General features: G+C 36.9%; 2 protein-coding genes across 3 annotated transcripts in view; both read left to right on the top strand.

Annotated features, from left to right (window-relative positions):
• The first annotated feature begins 155 nt into the window (after positions 1-155).
• LOC107555193 (thrombospondin type-1 domain-containing protein 1-like) lies at positions 156-6761 on the top strand. Its single transcript, XM_016237913.1, has 5 exons — positions 156-861; positions 1838-1962; positions 3248-4207; positions 4930-5088; positions 5180-6761. Exons 2-5 carry the CDS (start codon positions 1905-1907, stop codon positions 6616-6618), a joined length of 2616 nt encoding a protein of 871 aa, XP_016093399.1. The 5' UTR covers positions 156-861; positions 1838-1904; the 3' UTR covers positions 6619-6761.
• Positions 6762-13109: 6348 nt separating this feature from the next.
• The window catches only part of LOC107555148 (phosphatidylinositol 3,4,5-trisphosphate 3-phosphatase TPTE2), a 10082-nt gene continuing 3685 nt past the window's right edge, over positions 13110-19506 (top strand). Inside the window, exons 1-15 of one of the 2 annotated variants that reach the window (XM_016237845.1) lie at positions 13110-13653; positions 14654-14730; positions 14950-15027; positions 15113-15160; positions 15327-15488; positions 15835-15954; positions 16036-16135; positions 16560-16623; positions 16806-16870; positions 16981-17041; positions 17179-17260; positions 17379-17467; positions 17550-17611; positions 17698-17778; positions 17881-17986. In XM_016237845.1, coding sequence (XP_016093331.1) covers positions 14681-14730; positions 14950-15027; positions 15113-15160; positions 15327-15488; positions 15835-15954; positions 16036-16135; positions 16560-16623; positions 16806-16870; positions 16981-17041; positions 17179-17260; positions 17379-17467; positions 17550-17611; positions 17698-17778; positions 17881-17986 — 1168 coding nt within the window. In that variant the 5' untranslated portion in view covers positions 13110-13653; positions 14654-14680. The remainder of the gene's footprint in view (positions 13654-14653; positions 14731-14949; positions 15028-15112; positions 15161-15326; positions 15489-15834; positions 15955-16035; positions 16136-16559; positions 16624-16805; positions 16871-16980; positions 17042-17178; positions 17261-17378; positions 17468-17549; positions 17612-17697; positions 17779-17880; positions 17987-19506) is intronic. The other variant, XM_016237846.1, reaches the window with a different exon arrangement.

Below are 19506 nucleotides of genomic sequence, written 5' to 3'. Positions count from 1 at the left end.
ACACTTATTTTGGACCGTTGTGTGAAAATAATATTTTAAAAAAGAAATCTGTCTTTGGGTTTTCTTTCATTTGTTGATTTATCTTTCTTGATTATTTCTAGTGTGTTATCACGTTTCATTGGCATTTTTCAATCTGGTGTATTATATCAGATGTTTCATCAGCGTTGTTTCTTTTATGACACTAATTGCTAGTACTGAGAAATGATGCTCTGTTTTTCTACAGTCTGTTCCATAGAAACATATGAGCCAGTAATGACAACTGCGATTACAATGCGTAGACTGTTCCTAGATCTACTTTAATATATTAATGAACTTAAAATGTTGCCTGAAATGCTAAACTCATCTTGAGACATACCTCCCCATTGTGAGGAGATTTATTGAGGAGAGGTTATATATATATAATTCATAACATTACATCTGCAGGAATCATGACAGCCACACAAATGTTCAGTTATATATATATAGTTATATAGCAGAAAATTAACCGCTAACTTCTGACATTTATGTTTGATAACATGAACTACAGTAGCTAATTGGCTGCATTATAATAGAGAGCCAGCAGAGCTCTCTGCTCGGTCACTGAGAAATTTGTGATTCACATTGAAAATGTATAATATGCAGTTCTTCATCATTTGTAGAGTAGACGTAAATGCTAAATAGGTTTTTGTGGAGATCAGACCGCATCCTAAATGAATTTCCCTAAAAACAGCCGGTAGAGGAAGCAAGGGAACGCGCTCAGTCTGTGTCGCTCCGTGACGTTCATTCATTTAACGCTCAAAAACAAAACTCAGGGTAACACGATGCCATTCAGCTCGACCAGGATACAAGAACATTCGCTATTCATCCGACTCAATGTCATATGTAAGTAAAATACTTTTATCATCAACCTCTATTGGTTATTTACCTTTAATTTGAGCATTTGAGTGTAGGCTATTGACTGGTTTTGGTTATACGTGTAATACATGAGATTTTATTTTGTGTAAGATTAAGATTACAGGTATCTGGAAAATATGAGTAATAAGTTATAAGTAACAAAGTAATGTGGAGGTTTTTAGAGTGTTAAAATTCAGCCTATTGTGTACCAGCAACATTATATAATGTCTATAATTAAACCCTATTTCCTTTTAAAGTACTATAATAATATATAGTATTGCGTGATAATTATATTTAAGAAAATTGTATGAATATATATATATATTTATCATTTCTCTAAATATTATTCTCTATTGAGATTAATATTTCATTACAAAAAAGTAATGAAACATGCATAAAAGTTTAAAGTTATAAGTAACAAAGTAATGTGGAGGTTTTTAGAGTGTTAAAATTCAGCCTATTGTGTACCAGCAACATTATATAATGTCTATAATTAAACCCTATTTCCTTTTAAAGTACTATAATAATATATAGTATTGCGTGATAATTATATTTAAGAAAATTGTATGAATATATATATATATATATTTATCATTTCTCTAAATATTATTCTCTATTGAGATTAATATTTCATTACAAAAAAGTAATGAAACATGCATAAAAGTTTCTATGCAAGAAATATTTTTGCATAATTAAATATTGCTCAAGATTAGAAATTAAAGAAAAGCAATCGTGTATAGCCTATATTTTATTAAGTGTAATTGTAGGCTATGTACTGTATGTATGTAATGAATAGTCTATGTACTATGTGTTAAAATGTGAGATTATCAAGAAGATATTCAAATTCATATGTCCACCTTACCGATCAATAGTCCAATGAAAGAGTCAGGTGATTGCCAAAACAAATAAGTGTGGAATGGAGGTAGAATAAATGTATTTAATTCATCCCTTGTGTCTGTCTCAGGACAAAGTGAATAAAAGTGGATTGTGGTGATGTGGACAAAGAAGGATAAGAGGCCGCAGAAGTCGGAATGACACAGGGTTTCCCTACAGTGACCCCATTTGTGCTGCTCTTCCTGATGGGATTTGGTGAGATGTCCTTACATTTTAAAGAACAGTTTGTCTTGGAACTTAGTCAAGTACATTTTTTTTGTATGCCTTATGCCTTCAGCTTTATAGAAAATCATGCCTTAATGCCCAGCAGAGTGTGCAAACCATAGGTGACTGTGGCAAGGAAGGGAACTCCAAATCAGCAATGTAACAAGGTGTAATAAAACCATTTCATTCTCATTACATCCGCAGGAATCATGACAGCCACACGAATGTTCAGTTATATAATCCAACTTTTCTGATTCTCATACAAAATAGAGTTTAAATGAAGGTCAGTGATTGGCAGTTTCAAGTGCAACGTGGTGAATTGGGTTCAGTTGGAGAGGAAAATGGAGGGAGGGGGAAGGGAGGGTCACTGACTTTTCCTGCACTCTCTTCCCCTGGATGCATTTGTTTTTTCTGCAGGAAGTGACCCACACATGCAGCATTTGTAAATCACAAAGCCTCCTCAAGTTCTCATACTGCAGGAATAGACAACAGTACTGTACTGCTGTAGAACTTATCTAAAACTTGAAAAATTAACCTGAGAACTTACGTGTTTCAGTGTTGCATTATTATTAGGTAGTGTATAACATAGTCTTTTCATCTGGCTCAAAAGGCACAACCTTAAATGTGAAAATTGACAGTAATATCAGAGACAAACCATGAGGTCTAATCCATGTCTGAAAAAAAAGTGGTTGGCTTATGTGCTCTGTCACGATAGACTGTGGTGCATATAGTGGCGATGGTGAGTTTGCGTATTCTAAAGATCGTTTCTTCCTTTTCTCCACATTACTTCCTGTCCTACATAGTCACTGTCAATAAAAGTGGCAATAAAGCCAAAAAGAAAATAAATGTTGGGAAATTTCTTCCAGGCCTGTAGTTGGCAGTCTTCTAATGTTTTTAGCGATCAGACTGAGTTTTTCCTAGAGGACAATAAAAGGGGCAAAAAAACTTCTGAGCCAGAGAAGGACCACTACCATAGAGACTTGAGAGTGGGCTCTTTAGTGTTGGGCCAGTAAATAGAACATCCTTGTAACTGCATAGCAACATGCTAACAACCACTCAGAATCCTTTAGCAAGCACATAGCTAAAGAAAACCACCCACCCTTGCATTGTGCCAATGAGTTTTGCATGGTTAAGAATCACTAACATATCACTCCTGGTCATGTTATGCTACTTTAGGGAACATGGTAATAGCACAGATACAAACTGTTCATCAAATTTGCCTCCTAAGGTTTAGGTGTACTGATCAATTTTGATTTATATTTTCCTTCTTGTATAGCAATGGCTGGTATCCATCTCTGGCCATCAATGCACATCGCCTTGAGCAATGCCAGTGTGTTTGTGGATTACAGCACTGAAAGCAACTTCACTGACCACAGCCTGACAGTGTCATTGATTGACATCGACAGGAATGTTCCAGTACTCTCCAGGTCGCTTCCCTTTAACCAGCCAGAAGGGTCACTGGAGTTGAACTGTTCTTGCTTCCTGTATGCAGGTAATTTCAGATTCAGACTGGAGCAGAAGCACAGCCTTGCCGTGTCTAACATGAGTGCCCTCTGGTGGTGGAGTCCAGTTCTACATGTGCACTGGCCCACCTTTCACTTGGCTGTGGATCGTGGCAGCAACAACCGGAGCTTTAATGACTTTAGGATTGGAGTGTACACTAACGACAACTTCCATCCTTGTTCTAGCAACAAAGCTTCAACTCTCTTCCTTGACGTCAGTTACCTGGAACAAGTCCAGATAGGGAGGAACACCTTTGAGAAGGTTCAGAACCGGATAAGACACAATATTAAAGTAGTTAGGTCACAACATGTGGAGATGCCATGTGCATCCCCTCTGACAGATCGTGGCTTCATCCAGATTTCCCTAAAATCCCCTCACACCCAACAAGACATCAAATCCTCTGGTCCTCTTTACCTGTCCAGCATCTTCTCCTACAAGCTTCTTGTGGATAACATTTACAAAAGTGGCTGTGAGGGAGCCGTGTCTGTTCGTCGAATCACTCCTCCCTGTACGGTTACAAATGGAAAGGTTCTGCTTTATAAAGAAGAGAATAATGACATGGCTGCTCCCTCTCACCTGGCCTTCAATTTCCTCACACAAGCGGAGAATGAGACTGAGTTTAACTGCTCCATCTTTGACCCCGGCAGGAATAAGTATTGCTTCCATTTCACACTTGTCTACAGTAAGGCTCCCAGTTTAACACACACCTGTGTGATTGTGCAAAGACATACAAGTGAGTCTGCTTTTATATGTTAAGCATGTACAAAACATAGCTAATTTAATCTGGAATTAGCATTTAGTTAGGAATAGGAATTAGGAATTAGTTTTGTTGATTTCTTAGCTTTATGTTTAAGGCCGGACAGAATCACACTGTTGAATATAACCTAAAAGCAAACTTTGCTATTTATTTTTATTTGCTAATTAATTTGCTGATTTTACTACGTAGTGCTGAATACTAAGGCATTTATGACTATTTCTGTTGTTTATATTTAGGATTAGTGATTTGAACCCCTAACTCACAACCCCTAACTCAGGGGTGTCCAATCCTACTTCTGAAGGGCCACTTTCCAGCCAAGTTTAGCTTCAGCTCTAATTAATTTCTCCTGAACAAGCTAATCTGGGCTTAACTAAACTTCTTAACTAAACTTCTTGGCAGGTGTTTGAGCTAAACTCTGCAGGAAGGTGGCCCTCCAGGAGCAGCATTGGACACCCCTGCCCTAACCTCTAACCCAAAGTATTAAACATAGTATTGCAACCAGCTAACAATTACCCAGAGCACTCTGGAAATGCCTTTGCAACACCATGGCATCTTAGCAAGGATTTTGACAGTCCAGCATCATTTACATTTTCCTGAGACAAAATCTATTTACTAATGCTGCTTAAGGTGTGTGTGTGTATGATATCCATTATTTTCAATGTATTTTTTCTCTCTAATACTGTATCATTGTCCTAAAGGAATGTGGGGACCGTGGCAGCCATGGAGTGGTTGTAGTGTGACATGTGGGGAAGGGGTGCGAGAGCGTGTTCATGAATGTCTGCTGCCCTCTAGTGGAGGGATCCAATGCACTGGCATGGTTAGGGAGCAGTCACACTGTTCGCTAGAAGATTGCACTGGTAAACATTTTACTGTTTTATCAATTACATTTTTATGTTTTCAGAACAAATTATTTCAGAATAAACTCCATTCTGTTTTTTCTTTATGTAGAGGAGCTCCCGCCTCCACCCCTCACCCCTCCGCCAGCTGTGAACTCTCCCCTAATTGGGAATCTAGTGGTAGTGGCTGGGATCTCCCTGTGCCTGGCTGTGATCCTGGCCACCATCTTTATCACAGTGTGGAGAAAACTCTGCCGTGCTCCAAAGTGCAGCTCCATGCGCCGTGGCTCTCTGCACTCTCCCAGCGGTCGGAAGAACTCTGATGAAGCTTCTATCTATGGTCACAGCATGCAGAGACCCAGTTTCTCAGAAAGTCTCCAGGCAGCTCCCCTCCAGAAGGGACTTACCTTGCCTGCAAAGCAAGGACCTTCGGACCGAGGTGTGTTGGCTCATCAACTGAGCATGTCCCTTCCTCTTCCCCTTTCTCAAGACCCGGAGAGGATGTCTCCTTCTGGCCAAAAGATTCTTCCCCCTATTTTTGGCTACCGCTTGGCTCAACAGCAGCTCAAGGAGATGAAGACGAAGGGCTTAAAAGAGGCCACTCATGTCTACCATGTGTCCCAGAGTCCAGTCGACGACACCATGCTAGAGGCAATGGCTTCAACCCCTACTGGTTTAACTCCAGTGCCCCAAGAACTTGACAACCCAGAAGAGTCAAGCAGCAGTCACTTCCACATAAGGTCTCCCTTTCCAGAACCTACGTGGCCTCCCCAAAACAATGCTTTATCAGACAGACAAAAGGTGGACTTGTTGCTGAGTCCAACGAAGTCTTCATTCAGGGCCAGCTCTCATCGTCTTGAGCGTACGGCAGACTGGGTGGAGATGATAGAGTGCAGTAGAATGCCATACTCCAAGAATCCCAACTTCAGGAGAACTTCAAGCTTCCACGAGAACAACCAGAAGCAGCTGCCCCCATCCCGACCCTGCCGAGAAAGAAGCATGACCCTGGTGACTCCTCGCCAGCTACCAGAGGGGAGCTGTAGAAGTAGACCCTGGGAGCATACACTTCCTGAACTTGAGGTCTGGTCTTGTTCCAGTCCTAGAACAACTGATAGCTCAGTGGACCACAGGAGAAGACCATGGGTTGACACTCCCCCATCTCAGTCAAACTTGAAAGATTCAGTTCCAGTGACACCAACAAAAGAGCCCTTGGTGGATCGTCATCACGTGGCTCAAAGCCCGTCTTCTGCACTGGACCGAGCTGAACGGGCAGAACAGAACTGGAGCAGAAGAGGTCCCTCTCCCATCCAGAGGAACATACTAGCCAGGAAGCTACGAGAGTCTAATTCATCTACCTGCCAAAGGCAACGCAGTTCCACAATTTCTACCTCAGAGCAGCGCAGGGGACGCAGTCGCAGCCTTCCTCTCTCTGCGGACTACAGCAACTCCCCATATAGTCTCACAGAGTCAGAGCAGCACATGATGGACATTTCTGGATACTTGGGTGAGGATGATGGAGTAGAGGTTCTGACTATTCATAAACTCACCTGATCAAACCTGCGTTTCAGGGAGGTTCCTGCACTCAGCTGAAGCAAACTCAAACTTCAAAATAAAGGTCTTAATAGAATGAAGCACTTCTATTTAATAGTAGGAGGTTATTTTGCTCCATGTGGACATGCATATCAGATTTCGTAAGCTCTTTGTATCATATTAATGTTTTCAAGACTTCAAATGAAACCTATGATCAATTTTATTTTTATTTATGGGATTTTGACTATTCATTTGAAAAGCCTTTTTGCTCTTTTGCAAACCACTGTCATGAACATGGACAGTATCCATATCACAATAATATTTTGTACTCATTTGGATTTGTTTGTACACTGGAAAATGTATATTCTCAGGTTTTTGGAGAACAGGTGATTATGCATGCAGCAATTATGGATTTATTTTATGAATGTTTCTTTTACTGTCGACCATGTTAAAGATAAACTATAAAAGAGAAAAATAGTTTGATGCAGAATCTCAATCAAGACTTTCAGTATGTTTAGGTGCTGCTTTATTATGGTATGCATACTGTATGCCAATGTTACAATATTTATAATTATATTTACCAATTTACACAAATAATAATAAGCATAGTATTTTACTTAATATCAAATTGTAATATTTTGTAAAGATAAGCCATTGTATTTCATTGTATTATGTCCCTAAGATTCTTTCTTGCTTTTGGCACACAGGTTTGCCAATCCTGTGGTTGGTAGATTTAATAAACCACAGTCAATCTTATAGTTAATATACTGTAAAATACACAAATGTGCATGATGAGACTGTTCAGCTGTCTTGCTACTCAGTAGGTCCTCCTCCACTCCCTAAGTTGTCCATGTAGGAACTGGGCCGGACCTTCGTGGCTGTGCGTCTGAGAGAGTACCACAGTCCTAAGCAACATGTAACATAAGACACAGTGTTTAGTGTACAAAAAAGCTATGCCCCCCCCCCGACCACTGCTCCACCATATTGGCCCCTCCGGACAAGGCATCTCCTGCCTGACCACTGTATATTCCGTAGTGCAGCCTGTACTTATTCTGAGGATAGATGAGGAATGAGCAAAGAGGAATTTGATGGAATAGGAGACTTCTCACCTCTATTAACTCCTTGAAACCTGCACAGACTGGCATTAAAGTGTTAAAAGTATGAACCAAAAAAACATACTTTTTCATCTGACACTCTGAAGTTGTCGTACATGGCATAGGATCTTTCTCCTTTCCAGTCCATCAATTCAATTTTCATCACATTTTCTCCTAAAGAGAATTTAAAAAGTGTTATTTTAGAGCAGAAAAGCAGACTGATCAACTTGTATACAAATCTTACCATCACTGAGCAGGGCATGAATATGATCACTCCCAAGCCAGAATTCATCTTTTCTTGACTGAAAATGACCAAATCCATTCACTTTCTGTGAATAGAAATGCTGATTTGATCATACTGATCTTTATGTGGGTCTGAATGTAAGAACATCAACTTTCCACAAAAATATTCATTATTATAAAGCCATTGCATATGACATTAGACTTACCTGTCAAAATCAACTTTCCCATTGGTCCATTTCTGAATCACAGTCCAGCCTCCTCCATCTTCCAAGTCACAGAATACAAGGAATGGTTCAAGTGACAGTTTGGGTTTAATCCTGTAGAAGCCGCTCCCTGTTTTAGTCTGCCATATAACTCAGAACAATCTAACAGACATAAATTACAGAAAAAATTATGATTTAACTATTTTGAGATCAACTTTCTTTTAACTCTGTTTTATCACAATGTACTTTTCTTTTCCTTTTGTATGTTGGTTTAACCTCGGCAGTAACACTGTTACAATTCAAGAAATACAATAAAATATAATACTTAAAATATAAATAGACTTGAGACACCAGATAGATTAAAAAAACTTCATATACAGATTTAAAAATGTTATCAACTTCAAAATTTGTTCATAATCAATTCTCATAAAATAATGAAAAGGCTTAACTACAAATTAACAGTGTGCACAGGTTTCTTATAAAAGTATAAACATTACCTTTGTCATGAACTAACAATGAGCCTCCAGAACTTGGTAGGGTGGGTGAGGTTTGTCTTCTTGTGTTCCAGTGATAGTTCCAGGTTGGGAACCAGCTTGAAGTGTCGGTGATTATGCAGATGCATAACTTTCCATTCTCCAATCAGCAATCTATTATTCAGTTTACGAATCTCTTCCTTCAGCTTCGACACTTCCGATATTTGTCATTCTTCCTCTGCCTCAATAAACCAAAGGCAACATTATTCTTCTGTTTTTATGAGGTTCCATTTGTGTCAAAAATGCTTTGTACTATACATTTGTCTTTGTCTACAGTCATTGCCTACTTGCCTAATTACAAATTAATGTTCACAGGACTATAGTAAATGCCTATTGGGCAAACTGACTAAATATATTTTGCCAATGTCTCGCCTTAGACAATACTTCCAACATCTCCCTTACAGTCTGTACAGAGACTGACTTATTACAGGTGAAATTTTGCCAATACCTGCTTTACAGGACGTACAGTGCACAAATATGTTTAGAAAGAAACTACTGTAATTCACCAAAAAGGCTTTTTCATGTTTCAAAGGTTGTAGTATATACCTAGTTACAAAACTTATGAGTTTGCCAATATCTCCCTTAATGTATGTACAGTGCACAAATATTTTATGAAAAAATTACAGTAATTTACCAATAGGTTTTTTTCATGTTCCAAAGGTTGTAGTATGTTCCTAGATACAAGACTGACTTACTACGTGTGAGATTTTGCCAATGCCTCCCGTCATATATGTACAGTAGCCAATTATTTTCATAAAAATTACTGTAGTATAACCTTTGGAACATGAAACAAAACAAAAAAACCTATTGGTAAATTACCAGTGGGCAAAATTTACTAAATATAAGACAACCTTTGGAACATGATAAAACCCTCTTGGTGAATAACTGTACGTTTAAAAAAAAAACTATTTGTGTACTGTACATACAGTAAGGGAGAGTTTAGAAAGAAACTACTGTAATTCACCAAAAAGGCTTTTTCATGTTTCAAAGGTTGTAGTATATACCTAGTTACAAAACTTATGAGTTTGCCAATATCTCCCTTAATGTATGTACAGTGCACAAATATTTTATGAAAAAATTACAGTAATTTACCAATAGGTTTTTTTCATGTTCCAAAGGTTGTAATATGTTCCTAGATACAAGACTGACTTACTACGTGTGAGATTTTGCCAATACCTCCCGTCATATATGTACAGTAGACAATTATTTTCATAAAAATTACTGTAGTATAACCTTTGGAACATGAAACAAAACAAAAAAACCTATTGGTAAATTACCAGTGGGCAAAATGTACTAAATATAAGACAACCTTTGGAACATGATAAAACCCTCTTGGTGAATAATTGGACGTTTAAAAAAAAAACTATTTGTGTACTGTACATACAGTAAGGGAGATATTGGCAAACTCTCACCTGGAGTAAGTCAGTCTTGTAAATAGGAATGTATTACAAGCTTTAGAACATGAACAAACCCTTTTGGTAAATTACAGTAGTTTTTTTCTAAGAATATTTGTGTACTGTATGTACAGTAAGGGAGGTATTAGCAAAATCTCACCTGTAGTAAGTCAGTCTTGTAACTAAGAATGTACTACAACCTTTGGAACACAAACAAACCCTTTTGATAAATTACAGTAATTTTTTTCTAAAAATATTGGTGTACTGCGCATACAGTAAAGGACATATTGGCAAAATATCACCTGTAGTAAGCCAGTCTCATAACTAGGAATGTACTACAACCTTTGGAACATAAAAAAAACTATTGATAAATGACTATTTTTTTTTCTAAAAATATTTGTGTACTGCACATATAGTAAAGGAGGTATGAGCAAAATTTCACAAATCATAAGTCAGTCTTGTAACTGCAAATGTACTACAACCTACAAAAAAACTTTGCGCACAGTAAATTTTATGAAAATAATTGTGTACTGTATAGGCCTATATGAAGAGAGATCATATTGGCAAAATATCACCTGTAGTAAGCCAGTCTCATAACTAGGAATGTACTACAACCTTTGGAACATAAAAAAAACTATTGATAAATGACTATTTTTTTTTCTAAAAATATTTGTGTACTGTACATACAGTAAAGGAGGTATGAGCAAAATTTCACAAATCATAAGTCAGTCTTGTAACTGCAAATGTACTACAACCTACAAAAAAACTTTGCGTACAGTAAATTTTATGAAAATAATTGTGTACTGTACATAGGCCTATATGAGGAGAGATACTGCCAAAATCTCCCATGTCAGTATCTAGGAACATACTACAACCTTTGGAACATGAAAAAAACCTATTGGTAAATTACTAGTGGGCAAAACTCACTAAATATAAGACAACCTTTGGAACATGAAAAAAACCTATTGGTAAATTACTAGTGGGCAAAACTCACTAAATATAAGACAACCTTTGGAACATGAAAAAAACCTATTGGTAAATTACTAGTGGGCAAAACTCACTAAATATAAGACAACCTTTGGAACATGAAAAAAACCTATTGGTAAATTACTGTAATTTTTTTCATAAAATATTTTGTGCACTGTACATACAGTAAGGGAGATATTGGCAAACTCATACGTTTTGTAACTAGGTACATACTACAAACTTTGGAACATAAAAAGCCTTTTTTGGTGAATTACAATAGTTTTTTTCTAAACATTAATTTGAATGAATTATTGTACTTCGTTTTGTACTGTGAGGTGAATTTGCAGACGGTTCCTAAAGCAGCCTAATATCGAATATGAAATGTGAAACTAACTTTACAGCGCTGATCAAGGTTATGATGACAGAACAAGACTACATTAAGCATGACAGAATAAGATGACAGTTAGGACGACAGAACAAGATGACTATTAGGACGACAGAATAAGATGACAGTTAGGACGACAGAATAAGATGACAGGACGACAGAACAAGATGACTGTTATATAAAAAGCGCTATATAAATATATATATAAATAAATAAAGGTGACTTGTTAGGGTGACAGAACAAGACGACAGAACAAAATGACAATAAGGACGACAGTAATTAAATGACAGAGAAAAAGCAAGCAGGACGATAGATTAAGACGACATCAACAGACAACATTCACGCCTACATATACTGATTTACCTGAATAAGTAGGCAATGATTGTAGACAAAACAAATGTATAGTACAAAGCACAAAGCAGTCGTTTTTGACACAAATGGAACCTCATAGTTTTTGGCTCTTTTTCTATGTAATGTCTAGATACTGTAGAAATTCTGGTCAAGCTTACTGATATTTGATAAAATATGAGAGCATGAAACACCAAGATAAACACCAGCTGTAACATGACCATCTAATATTCTTTACATGAAAATTGAGAAATGTGTTAATTTTGTCCAAGAATAAAAACACATAAAATGTAGCAAACATAGGCTTCCATTTAAAGGGATAGTTCACCCAAAAATGAAAATTTTATGTTTATCTGCTTACCCCCAGGGCAGATAAACCGAACAGTATTTATATAATTTTTTACCTCTAATACACCATGTCCAACTGTCTTTGGGGGCGCGCGCACGGCATCCGGTCTGTGAGGTGTGTACGCGCTCTGGCGTAGTTTACATATGTGTTCTACTGAAGAAACAAAGGGGGTAAGCAGATAAACATCACATTTTCATTTTGGATGAACTATCCCTTTAATTTGCATTAAACATTGTAATGTTTAGAAATGCAACTATTTAAAAATGTTAATGTAAGTAAACTAAGCAATGCAGGCATATATATTTTAAAAATATCAATAAAGGTTTATTAAATATAAATTTATACAGCACGTGGTGTTCTTACCCTTCTCCAGATTACGTGTCAATGAAATGCCTTCCAGACTTTAATTTCCAATATTTATAGCCACTGCTGGTTCTGCATGCTCCACACTAGTCTGTCCACTCGGTCAGAAAGATGCTTCATCTTCCCCATTCCACACATACCAGAAGCAACAACCTAAAATTGTTGTTTTCTTTATAATTTATGTGGAAATGTCTGTTCCACACAAAACGAAGTAGTACGCCATCCATACTGAATACTTAGCATAGGCTGCTTATTTTGCTTTTGGTCTTTACATTGAACATTTCTATATGTGTGATCTACACAGAAAATAAAGTCATTTAGGCTTACGTGTTTGGAAAGGCGTGAGGAAATGAAGTAAAGAATTTTTCATTTTGCGTTTCACTTTTAGATTTTATTCAAATCATTACTTCGTCCATTTATGAAGCTGTTTTCACAAAAAGGTCCCCACAAGAATTTATAATTAATGAGGTGTTGGTGGATCTGGCCCCCAAGAAAACAGAAATAATAAACTTGACTCACGCGTTTGCTCGCGCACACGCACTTTAAATAAAACCACATTTTATTAACACTACGAAGTTGTATTTAAGGGACGCTTTCGCGTTGTTATCACCGTTCCCATTCGCCCAGCCTCCTGATTTTGTGTGCATGAGGAAGTTAAAAGCCGCTACGTCTACAGCAGGTCAGGAGTGAAGAAAGGGGCGGTGTGTGTGTTAATGTGGTTGTGGGATGGTAGACATAAGAAAACTACAGTTAACCTTTCAACCTCCTTCCTTTGTTATCACAAAAAATCACGCGCCACTCACCGCTCGTAAAGACAATCATGGAGACATGACACAGAAAGACTGTTTGAGGAATAGGCTATGTGACTGTTCGGAGAGCAGAAAAGCTGCGAGTCGAGCAAAGGGAAGGAAAACAGTTTTCCCGGATGCGCTTTCTGTCTGCTTTGTATCGGTTTCCCCAAAGCTGGCGTTCTTGTGCTATGATCTTGTTCAGACTGAAACAAACAAATAATTGCTTGTTATATTTCTTTCTGCAGATAATTAATTTAGGGCTTGATTCGAAACTTTCTGGGGCAGACAATTCTTGGGATTAGTAATCCATGGGATATTAATCAGAAAATATTTGAATCCTTCTCTGAAACCTTGAATTTGAACCCTCTGAGGATTTATTAGTCTAAAGTAAGTACATCTTTTGTCATGTTCGGGTTTGTTAGACCTAATTCTGCTTAATTTTTCAATGTTGTTTGATTGATAACTCATTTATTGACTAATATGCAGTGTTGGGGGTAACGCATTACAAGTAACGCGAGTTACGTAATCAGATTACTTTTTTCAAGTAACTAGTAAAGTAATGCATTACTTTTTTCCAATTTATTGATTGACAGCTCTCCTGTCCCCATGTTGAGAGAAATCAGAAGATGTTACTGTAGTTCTAAAATAAATATGAATATGCATTAATTAATCTCACTCACAAAATAAAAAAACAGATTCAGTATTCCTCAAAATGAATAAAAAAATGCTCAGAATATACTCAGAATATAATGCAAACCTGCAGTAATTAAATGTAAAACAACACAAATATCCTTTATGTATTTAATCCCATTCTATTAATCAATGTCTTTGCTTCTGACCTTCGATGATCCAGTTCAACCGTACTAATAAGCACAAATTACTCTAGACAAACATTTGTGTGTCTTTTTTTTATGGCTGAAGTGTGTTGAAATGTCTTCTTCTGTATTCTACTGTACGGACGTAAATTTACATTCCCTTCAGCCTGAGGTTTATTCATTTCACTTTTGGTGTGAAAAGACTTTTATATTTGCCAAAAATAGAAGTTTTTTTATTTTAAAAACAAGCAAGCCCTGTCCAGATTTAAAAAGTAACGCAAAAGTAACGTGTAACATTACTTTCCATAAAAAGTAACTACGTAACGTAGTTAGTTACTTTTTCATGGAGTAACGCAATATTGTAATGCATTACTTTTAAAAGTAACTTTCCCCAACAATGCTAATATGTAAGTGTTTGTAAGATTTATTGATTAATTTGTAAGCGTTTGCAAGAGTGCAGCATCTGTCTGTATTTGGCAAACTATCATTTATATATAAAATATAAGAGTAGATATGCTATCTTTAAATAAACTGCAGTTTATTTTTATTTATTTATTATTATTATTTTTCAGAAAGAAACTCAAAACTTTCCTGTAAAAATGACATCCGTGCATTTTAACCCTGGATTAGATTCCAAGGAAGTTAATAGGTAAGTGAAAAGCATTCAATTAAAGTTACTAACAGTTCACCAGCATCATGACCTTTACTCCCCCGACTTTAAATGAGTAATTCAGCACTATTCCCAGCAGAATTACATGGTGTGTTAAACAAATGACTCGAATGTCTGACGTTTTGTAAGCTTAACATTTCTAGAATGATGCAATGTTGTTATGTTGTGTCTTTTATCTATGTATCTATGTTGGAGCAGTAATGGGGTGAAAGAGGAGGCAGAGGTGCGGATTGATGATGGAAAGGAAGAGACTGAGGATCCAGACACCATGTACCAGTAAGTAAGATTATAATTTGTTGACATTGTGATATTTTGAGATTCATTTTCTTATGCCTTTTTCTGTATCTGGTTTGTTTTGCAGTCGTGTCCGGAAAACTATAGCTCCTTTTGTGACGTCTTTTGGTTTTCGGTGAGTGGGATCATTTAATTTCAGAATGTCACATAAAGTGGCTCCCAGGACCTATAAAATCCAATAAAAGTGTTTGTGATCCTTTACTGTTTTTCCAAAAATAGATTTTAGACTTTTTAAAAAATTTTATTATTATATAATAGGCTGCTTCTCTTCTTATTTTCAGTGTTTTTGGCCTTGTACTGATCATTGTGGATATTGTTCTGGTCATTGTGGACTTGTCCCTTTCCAACGATAGTGGTGATGTTAGAAGTGCACTAGAGGCCATTTCTCTTGTCATCTCCTTCTTTTTCCTCATTGATGTGCTGCTCCGTGTATATGTGGAAGGGTTAGTAGTTTTTAAAAGTAATTTTGAAAATGTAATCTTTCATCTTGCATCACTTAATTCAAACGTCATTTACAAAATGCTTTAGACTGACAGAAACCAATAGTGCTGTAGTGCTTGTTTCACATGATGAGTTGCTCATGATAGGAAATGATCTGCAGGAAACACATTTCCGGTGTGTTTTTCCCCAAATAAGTTTTTATCACTCTGGACTAGTTTCCGAACTCAAGCACAAAAATAAGTTAAATGGCAAACAAGCTCTGCAATATGATTATATACAGTATGAGCGTTATCAAAAACCTCCTTAGCAATCTCTAATAAACCATTCTTCAATCATCATCTTTCTCAGATTCAAGGTGTATTTCAGCTCAAAACTGAATATAATAGATGCTTGTATTGTGGTTGTTACCCTGGTGGTCACCATGATCTACGCATTCTCCGATCTCTCCGGAGCCAGCCTGATTCCCAGGTACAGCAGATTTAACAGAACATGCTCACATTTCACCCAATATCATGTTAGTATAACGGCATTAATATGGTGTGTTTGCAGAGTGGTCACTTTCCTGAGATCTCTGAGGATATTGATTCTGGTACGTATCTTCAGACTGGCCTCTCAGAAGAAAGAGCTTGAAAAGGTCACCAGGAGAATGGTGAGTGATACCAAGAAACTGTTGTTTGTCTAATTTTGTAGTCATTATAATAACTGTGATTGTGTATCTTTAGCCAATGAGTGTGATTTCTGTCTGATTTGCACTGCTTTTTAAAATGTTTCAATGTCATAAGATGTATATGCTCACCAAGGATGCATTTTGATGTAAAAAATACAGTGAAAACAGCAATATTATGAAATATTATTTTAAAATATATATTTTTTTATTATTCCAGACTTTTGACTGGTAGTGTACTTTTCATTCCATTTTTAAATTAAATTTATTTTCCTCATTTTAGTTTTTAGTCTCCTGTTTAGTCTTTGTTTATATGTTCTTAAATAATTTTTTAATTTCTCACTCTCATGTAAAGCAATTTTTGTCGTATGAAATGTACTATATAAATAAACTTTCATAATTCTCACAGGTGTCCGAGAACAAAAGGCGGTACCAAAAAGATGGATTTGATCTGGACCTCACTTATGTCACAGGTTTGGTTGCTTTTTGTTATTGTCTTTTTTTGTATAGCCATTTCATTTAATCTTCATGTTTTTTTGTCTTTTATTTTGCATCCGATGTACCTTTTTAAATTCACACGAAACATTATAAACGACATCAAAATGAATTAATGTGCAAACCAAAGTGATTCATCATTGGTCTTCTTTCTCTTCAGAAAGAGTCATTGCCATGTCTTTTCCATCTTCTGGGAAGCAGGCGCTCTATAGGAACCCTATCAGAGTAAGACCCCAGCATGACTCAAACGTTTAAGAAGATTTGAATTGCATGTAAAGTAGTTTAGATATTTGAATTGTTCATTGTATGATCAGAATATAAATGACACATTTCAGGAGGTCGCTAGATTCCTGGACACCAAGCATCTGGATCACTACAAGGTGTTTAATCTCTGTAGTGAGTAGACGATTCTCTTCATGATTGTGATCAGATAACTTTGCCTTAATTGATCTTCACATAAAGATCATTTCTACAGTCTCATAATTTCTAAAAGGCATGATAAAGATGGTGGCTAATCTGACGTCTTGTTTCAGGTGAGAAGGGTTATGATCCAAAGTTCTTTCACTATAGAGTGGAGCGTATTATGATAGATGACCATAACGTGCCGTCACTCGAGTAAGTGTGCTGCCACCACAACTGAACATCAAAACATGTTGCAGAAGTGTATTTCTTAGCAAGCATGTTGTCATCTTTGAGGCGTGATTGAAACTCTGTCTGTTGGTAATGCTGTCAGAGATATGCTGCGGTACACGACCTGTGTTAGGGAGTGGATGGCGGCAGACTCCAGGAATGTGATCGCCATCCATTGCAAAGGAGGAAAAGGTCTGTTGTTTGATGGGATTTCAGTGTTGTTTGTAAACGCAGTCTGTCTGAAGTGTTTAACAGTTTGGGTTTTGTTCAATAGGGCGGACTGGGACTATGGTGTGCACGTGGCTCATCGACAACGACCAGTTTGAGAGCGCACAGGTACTGTCTGCTCATCCATGTTTACATTTATTTAATCCTTCTCATCCAGGATTGTGTTCAAATGTTCTTAAAAAACCATCTTACAGGAGAGTTTGGACTACTTTGGGGAGAGACGGACTGATAAAAGTATGAGCTCAAAGTTCCAGGGTGTTGAAACTCCCTCACAGGTGTGTGACACTGGATTGGAAGCCATGAAGTCAGCAGTAACCAGTGAATGTATATAGTCCTTTTTTTAACTGATAAATGTTCTGTTTGTTTTGCATTTGCAGAGTAGGTACGTCAGTTATTATGAGATCATGAAGAACCAATACAACCTTCAGCTGCCACCTCAGAAGAGCCTGAAAATAAAGAGCATTCGAATCCACTCCATTGCAGGTAAAACCAAGCCTGTAGTCAATTATTATTAGTACTATTATTATAAATATATTGCTTATAAAATGTATTCATTTAAATATGTGAAATAAAATGTTTATATATTGAAAATAAAAAAGTAATATATAGAACGTGTGTGTGTGCATCTGAAAATATGAAAAAAAAAAATATATATATATATATATATATATATGAATGAAGATTTCAGATGCAAAAGCCTCTAAGTGCCATCTGAAATTCCATTCTAAAATAAATATTTTTATCGGGCTCCTATGTTTATGTTCAGTCATTTTACTTTAAAGGGGTCATATGATGCTTTTTTAAAGATCATTATTTGGTGTAACAGAATATGTTGACATGCTTTAATGTTCAAAAAACATAATTTTTCAAATACTGTACTTTATTGTAGGTCCTCTATGCCCCGCCTCTCTCAAACGCTTCGTTTTCTGCAAAGTCCCTCCTTCCTACAAGCACAGTCTGCTCTGATTGGCCAGCTGACCCAGTGCATTGTGATTGGCCGAACACCACAAGCACTCGTCGGAAATGTAACACCCCTTACCATAATCGCGAGCTTCATCTTTCAAAATAAATGTAAAGACAGAGTCCGAAAGGGGAACAGAGTCGCGTGACAGACACAGTGATGAAGCCACGGTTAAGACAGCTGACTCCACTGTGATGTGACGCTCTCTCTCACACACACTCGCACGATGCGCAAAACTCCGCATTTGAACAGTCAATAGCAAATACTTGAACTAAAAACAAAACAGTAGCTGATTCTGAAGCACCAGATTGTCATAGCAAAGTCAGAATGACCTCCTCTCCTAGGTTCACGAAACAGTCGTCCATAAAATGCATTGCTGTTCTGTTGTAAGTAATCCTTAAATTCCTAAATGCATCTACTTTCGGAAAACCAAATAAAGTGCTTTTGCTTTTGCCTAGAAACACACAGCGTCTCCCTGACATGGCTGCTTCAACGCTAACTACGGTTACTGAAACCACGCCTTCTTTCTTTGCGTGCTCATTTGGGCGCATTATGCTAATATTTCCACATAGTGAGGTAGATATGTGGGGGCGTGTTAGAACGAGCCGTTTTAGGGGGGCGTGGCAGAGTCTTAACTTTGATAAAGAATATCTCTTTCGTTTTGAGACTTTAGTCTTTGCAACTTCAGGGATCTTATCTATGCACAATCAGCTTGTAACACTCCAAAGAGAAACGAAAACTTGAAATCGCATCATATGACCCCTTTAATGGCAATGTATAGGTCCTTTTCTATGCCATTATAGTGAAATAACTGAACATAAATATAGGAGCCTGTTAAAAATGCTAATTTTAGATGAAATTTCAGACGGCACTTAGAGGCTTTTGCATCTGAACTCTTCACATACACACACACACATATATATGTATGTATGTATGTATGTATGTATTGTAACGAATTTAGCTCACAACAGGAAATATGAATAATTAACCATAACTAGTTATGATTAATTATGAATATTTTAGATCCGCTGTAGATATTTAG

Source organism: Sinocyclocheilus grahami, unplaced genomic scaffold, assembly GCF_001515645.1.
Source record: "Sinocyclocheilus grahami isolate Dianchi unplaced genomic scaffold, SAMN03320097.WGS_v1.1 scaffold526.1, whole genome shotgun sequence".
Lineage (NCBI taxonomy): Eukaryota > Metazoa > Chordata > Actinopteri > Cypriniformes > Cyprinidae > Sinocyclocheilus > Sinocyclocheilus grahami.
This window is presented reverse-complemented; position numbering and strand designations above follow the sequence as displayed.

Excerpts from the sequence above, each read along its gene's own strand:
- LOC107555193 (XM_016237913.1), top strand. The coding sequence starts at position 1,905 with ATGACACAGGGTTTCCCTACAGTGACCCCATTTGTGCTGCTCTTCCTG. Across the intron at positions 1,963-3,247 it reads GCTCTTCCTGATGGGATTTG|CAATGGCTGGTATCCATCTC; the intron begins GTGAGATGTCCT and ends CTTCTTGTATAG. Across the intron at positions 5,089-5,179 it reads TTCGCTAGAAGATTGCACTG|AGGAGCTCCCGCCTCCACCC; the intron begins GTAAACATTTTA and ends TTCTTTATGTAG.